We start from the raw sequence: 6,679 nt of genomic DNA, 5'->3' as shown, positions 1-6,679 counted from the left end.
ATTATTTTCGCATTTTTGAGACACTAATGTGCTAAAATACAACGGAAGGTAACACTGATTTTGTTCATAGCTATCGTAACAAGTAAAACGAACAGTTATTGCGAAAATAGCAGCATTTGCTTCACCTAGTCGGGCTAGACCTTCTTTCGTTTTACAGTTTACAGATATGGTCGTATAAATAATTCATCTTCTCAACTATAGTCGATCTAATTGCTTATCCGCGGGATTTTTCTATTAAGAATATTTGTACTTCTCATGTACAGTGCATCTTTGTTTAAACTTGACTGGTCTGCAGGTCTGATCTGACTACCCTCAGCAGACCCTGACCCCAGGGTCACGTTACTATCGTATCCCTTTGTAAACACTTCATAATAAATGTCTGTATCCACGACAGATTCGTCTGTATTACTACAAATTTCTACCTACTGGCAGAGACGTGTATATGATATATACACGTCTCTGCTTCTGGGACGTTGTGTCTCCACCCCCCTGTATTGACTTCATACTTCTGTTTACCCACAGTGACTTGATAATTAGTTACAGTCTACATGTATTTGGAACTCCCCTTGTGTATATCACATTTTGAGACGTTTTTGGGGGCTAGATTAAAATTTGGCAAAAATGACATCCCCGGTGGTCAGAATTCGAAGGGGGAAACCCTATGACTCGAGCTCATACAATTTATTATAACCTGTCTTTGTACTCTATGACTCATAACCTGTCACAGGTTTAAAGGAGCTATGAGTTATAAACATACATGTATATGTATCAAGTGTGTCACAGGTTATAAGCCATAGGTAAACAGACATGTAACAGGAGAAAGAGAAAACTTAGTAGCGAGACTAGGTTCAAACCCAGGACCATCCAAATACTAAACGGACACTCTGCCACTGAGCTACCTGGTCGCCGATGATCAACCCAGTCCAGTTCCGCAACATTCCTCCCTCCTTTTATCCGGATATTATGTATGTAACTGGAGAAAGATAGTAGCCAAACAGGTGTTCGAACCCAAGACCCTGCAAACTCTAGACGTACACTTTACCACTGAGCTACCTGGTTGCTGGTGCACTAATACATGTTTCAGAAGTCTGCGGTATGTTCGTGTTTGTCTCCTTGTGGTATTACCGGTAATTTGAAAAACTTTAAAAAAAATTAAGATTGTTCCACCACTGGCAACCTATGTCTTTCCCTTGGTTGTCATTTAGATAAAGAAGATATTTATCAATTTAATCTCTTTTATTTGATCATATAAAAACAGAGAATATTTCCCCAAATATTAAGGGTAATCGCTTTACACATACCTTGTATTACTGACCAGGATTGATGTTTAAACGGGAATGGACTACACATTCTTATCAAATGATTGCAAGAGTCAGTCGGGTTAGTAGAGACAAAGTTTCACGGTATTTGGCATATTAGCCTAAGTCATGAAAATGTGAAATTAAAAAAAAAATTGGTTATTGAAGATCAGAGAAATGTCAACAACAAATTTAAAAAGAATGGAATTGGGTTTTTCTCAGTCAGTTGTGATGGCCTGTGTAAACACTTTATGAAGATATAAAATTAAAGTCATTTTACACAATTACCGGCATCGATTGTCTATCGTTTTAAATTCAGTTTATCTGTGTATATATAAATAATTTTTTTTTGTAGGGTTTTGTTTTATAAATCCCCGCAACTTTTTTTTAATCATGTAGATATATAAAAGAATATGATTCTTGACAACTTGACTACAGTAAGAATTTAGCTTTCAAAATCCATTGCGCTCCACATCATATTGTTTGTTGAAATATTTCTGTGTCATTTTCACAATTATTACATTACTTTATTAGAATACTGTTATATATTTCTTGAATCAACTCGAATATAGAATTTTTTCCTTCATTTCCCAAATCTGTAATTGAAATAATTGTAGAATATACATGTATGTGTTTGCAGTAATAAGAAAATATTTTTTTTAACATTCATATTGACATATTTGGTATATCAATCCAAAAATACTTGTTGACATATACCGCATTACTTTTGGTCTGATTTGAATACACAGAATGTCAGATTTTATTTGTCACGCTCGCATAACTAGATTGGTAATTATGGTAAGTATTTTGTGGTGTTTCTATGTGGTATGTATGTAGGGTTTGTATTTAGTGGTGCGCTACCTATAAGTCGGACCTCTCTGTCAGGTAAGTATTTTCGATAAAGCGCGAGAGATACGAGATGACGGACGATCGGTAAGGCACGCTCTGGACGGAGGATCGTTCGAGGTATTGGAGACATTGTTATATTTGTCTCATATGAGTGAAAGCACAGAAAGCTGACTGTGGTAAGTGTTTGCCCCTTTTTGGTTTATATTGCCCATGTATTTATCCGATTGGATTATAGTATTTACCTGTAGGAGACCGGTCAAGCATTTATAGTTGATGCGGTCCACTCGTGCGTGACTGAGTTGTTTACGTGTATGTTTGAATTTCTATAACTAGTTATTGTTTTATCTATATGTTATAATGGTAACTATAGTATCAATAAGCTGTATAAGCAAGATATTTGTATATCAGTCATGTATTAGTTGTATACGGGCCAGTTATTGTCATGTATTTAGTGTAAAGTAAGCGTATGCGTTTTCTATAGGTATGGAGGCCCATAGGTGATAGACTGTAATTATTTATTGTACGCTGTGGACCCGCATGTTTACCTAACTGGTAATTCGCATAAGTATGCTATATTATTCAGTAATTATAGTAATATTTAAGTAATGTTATTTAATTATCATGAATTTATATATAATTGTATATCTAGAAACCCCAGTTTGTTAGGAGTGTAAATGTATGGAAGCGCGTAAGTGAAATAAATATCTAGCTCTTGTATACGCGAAGAGACTTTTAAACTACCTGGAATATTACGGATTTCTACAAACTATGTCCTATTTTCTGTATTTACCAGCTTTCTACCGTGGATTATCAAGGGAACTGGGTGAGATGGACCAGCCAACACAGTAACAGTTTTGACCATGACAGGGTCATCTACATGTGATAGTCAGTGGCGGTATAACCCAGCCTTGTTTCCCGGTGATACAGTTGACTCATATAAGTCAGTGGTCAACAGTTCGACCTACATGTATACCTGTGTGGTTTCCATGTGGCAGTGATGATGATTCCGATATCAGCTGATTGTTGCGTTAACACTGAAGTGTTCTGAGATACTGAAGTATCTACATCTACACTCATAGCTGGCTACTCATGTGACGTGATAAGGACAGAGGACCAGAGGAGTTGATTGGAAAGGAAGAGGACAGAACTTTTAAAAAGACTGTATATATCCTTATGTGTAGTGTGAGTGTGAGTGTGTGTGCATTTTGTATATATAATAGCCTTATAAATACTGTAAATAAATATGTATATACTGTATAGAATGCTTTATTGTGTTATCAATACTGGGTATGGCTGTGCCGCTCTGACCACAGTTACAATTTGGTGGCAGCGGTGGGATGACTGGTGCTAGTCTGCTCGGTTGATTTCATGATTTACATTCTGTCAGTAGATGCTGGAAAGGTTTTCCACAGGTTACATGTAGCTAGGATTAGGTTCCCCATTTCTTTCACAGCAGTCTGGATACTGTGTGGAAAGTGGTATAGGTGAGCAAGTGAGTAACAGTATTCTGAGACGGGGAAAAGGCCTGTACAAGTATTCGAGGATTTGGGGTGAGTACCTAAGTAATTGTGTTAGTCATAATTATTCATTGTTTTGTTATATGCTCTTTGTTTTACATAGCTTACATCATGTCGACACGCGAGGAATTGATTTTGTATGGTAAGGAGCTTGGTTTGCAGGGTCAGGAATTACGCCAGTTTGTATCTGAGGAACAAGCCAAGGCCAGACATGAAAGAGAAGAAGACAGAAGGGTAAGGCTACAGGAGCTTGAAGAGAAAGAGAAGGAGCGTCTTTTCCAGAAGGAGATGCTGATGGAAAAAGCAAAGCTAGAGAGAGAGAGCGAAGCGAGGGCGATTGAAGAACATAAGAGGCAGATGGAATTGCAAGCTTCCCAGTCAAAACCAACGGTGCGAGATGGAACAGCATTACGGGGTCCTAAGCTGCCCGCATTCGAAGAGGGTAAAGACAACATGGATGCCTATTTGCAGCGTTTCGAGAGATATGCGACCGCTCAGAAGTGGGACTCGGCTAGTTGGGGAGCAAATCTTAGTGCTCTACTGAAGGGGAAGGCACTCGATGTTTTTTCTCGACTTCCAGTGGAACAGGCACTTACGTATGAGGAGCTTAAGAAGGCTTTGCTCAGGCGCTTTGAGAAGACAGAGGAAGGTTTTAGGAAGGCATTTCATTCTGCAAGACCAGAAAGCGGGGAGACCTTTTCTCAGTTCTCTTTGAGACTGGAGAATTACTTTGAGAGATGGGTAGAGATGACAGGGACTCAAAAGACCTATGAAGGCGTAATGGATCTAGTTATCAGAGATCAATTCATTTATTGTTGTGGGAGAGATCTGGCGTTATTCTTGAAGGAAAGAATTCCGAAGACGTTGGAAGAGACGGCCAAGCTCGCGGACCAGTTTGCTGATGCCAGGGGTAGTAGGAGTAACCTAATGACTACAAGGACGACCAAGCATGCTGATAGCAAACCACAACAGAACAACAGTCCACACACAGGAGACAACTCTCGTGGGAAGTCGTCACTGCCATCAAGGGAGAGGAAGTGTTATTCTTGTGGGAAACCAGGTCATTTGTCGTACGAGTGTCGGGGTAAGAAGTCATCTAACGTTGCTGCTGTAGTAGGGGAGATTGGCTCGGAGGATATTGGTAGACGCAAACACTTGTCAACAAGAGGACGAGGGAGAAGATCTACTAGAAGTAGAAGTAAAAGAAGATGCAGTGAAGGTACTCGGGTACAGGCATCATCTCCTTCAGTTGATAGAAGTCCTCCCACTCTCAGTGAGTCATGCAACATAAAGATGGCTGGAGACAGAGGCATGCCGATAGCAAGTGGATATGTTGGCGACCATTTTGTTACGGTGTTAAGGGATAGCGGTTGTAGCGGTGTTGTCGTGAGGAAGGATTTGGTGGACCCTTCTAGGATTTCTGACCGGCAGCAAGTGTGTTCGCTTGCAGATGGATCCAGGATACAGGTGCCTGTGGCTGAGTTAGAAATTGACACACCCTATTTTAGAGGAACAACTGATGCCTGGGTATTGGAGACACCCCTGTACGACCTGATAATTGGTAATGTACACGGTGCGAGACCCCCCAACCATCCTGACAACGATTGGCAAAGCGAGAATGGAAGGAATACAGGCTGTAGAGACGAGATCTCAGAAGAAAAGGAATCAGAATGGATATCGTGCACTACAGGTGAAGGAAGTTACTGACATTGGGACCATGGACGAGATTAAGGAGGAACAGAAGGTGGACCCTACTTTGTCAAGATTTAGGGATATGGCCAAGTTAGACGACCAGCATGAACGACAAGATGGCGGAGTTTCGGTAATATTCTACCATAAGGGTTTGCTTTACCGGAAATTTCGGAGTCCAAAGATAGCCAATGGTAAGGAGTTTCGGCAGTTAGTAGTTCCCAGGAAATTTCGACAGGCAGTGTTGGACCTTGCACATGCATCCATCATGGCGGGACATCAAGGAGTCAAGAGGACAACAGCACGTGTTCTCTCGGAATTCTTCTGGCCCGGCGTCCAAGCAGATGTGACAAGGTATTGCAGGTCATGCGATATATGCCAGCGAACTATTTCTAAGGGAAGGGTTCCTGTCGCGCCACTGGGGAACATGCCGCTGATTGATACGCCATTCAAGAGGGTTGCAGTGGATTTGATTGGACCAATTCAACCAGCAACAGATAGGGGAAACAGATATATTTTGACGGTAGTAGACTACGCGACAAGATATCCAGAGGCTGTAGCGCTACGTGGCATAGAGACGGAGCAAGTAGCAGAAGCGTTGGTTGACATATTTAGTAGGGTTGGAGTTCCAGCTGAGATGCTCTCGGACCAAGGGGCGCAGTTCACTTCTGGTGTCATGCGTGAAGTTGCCCGGCTGCTGTCAATGAAGCAATTGACAACGACCCCTTACCATCCCATGTGCAATGGGTTGGTTGAGAGATTCAATGGTACGCTTAAGCAGATGCTTAGGAGGATGAGTGCGGAACGACCAAAGGACTGGGACAAGTTCATCAATGCATTGTTATTTGCCTACCGAGAAGTTCCACAGGAGAGCTTGGGGTTTTCCCCTTTCGAACTATTGTACGGAAGATCAGTACGTGGACCAATGATGGTTTTGAAGGAATTGTGGACCAAGAATGTGCCAGATGAAGAAGTCAAATCTACATATCAGTATGTGATGGATTTGAGGGAAAGACTGGAGGAAACGTGTCAGTTGGCAAAGGAACATTTAAAGATGGCCAAAGGGAAGCAGAAGAAGTACTTCAACAGGAAATCGAAGGTTAGACAACTGAAAGCAGGAGATAAGGTATTGGTGTTGTTGCCAACCAAAGCCAATAAGTTGCTAATGCAGTGGCGTGGACCATTTCAAGTAGTTGAGAGAGTTGGACCGTCGGACTATCGAGTAAATCGCGATGGTAAGATTAAGACACTCCATGTGAATCTTCTGAAGAAGTATGTAGAACCAGAAGTCAAAAGGTCGGATTCAGAGGTTAGCGGAATCCTTGG

At 41.3% G+C, this 6,679-nt stretch overlaps 1 protein-coding gene across 1 annotated transcript; it reads left to right on the top strand.

Moving 5' to 3' along the window:
• Positions 1 to 2,061: 2,061 nt before the first annotated feature.
• On the top strand, positions 2,062 to 5,371 carry LOC117341363. Its single transcript, XM_033903219.1, has 2 exons — positions 2,062 to 2,323; positions 2,941 to 5,371. Exon 2 carries the CDS (start codon positions 3,776 to 3,778, stop codon positions 5,369 to 5,371), a length of 1,596 nt encoding a protein of 531 aa, XP_033759110.1. The 5' UTR covers positions 2,062 to 2,323; positions 2,941 to 3,775.
• Positions 5,372 to 6,679: the final 1,308 nt, after the last annotated feature.

Source organism: Pecten maximus, chromosome 13, assembly GCF_902652985.1.
Source record: "Pecten maximus chromosome 13, xPecMax1.1, whole genome shotgun sequence".
Lineage (NCBI taxonomy): Eukaryota > Metazoa > Mollusca > Bivalvia > Pectinida > Pectinidae > Pecten > Pecten maximus.
This window is presented reverse-complemented; position numbering and strand designations above follow the sequence as displayed.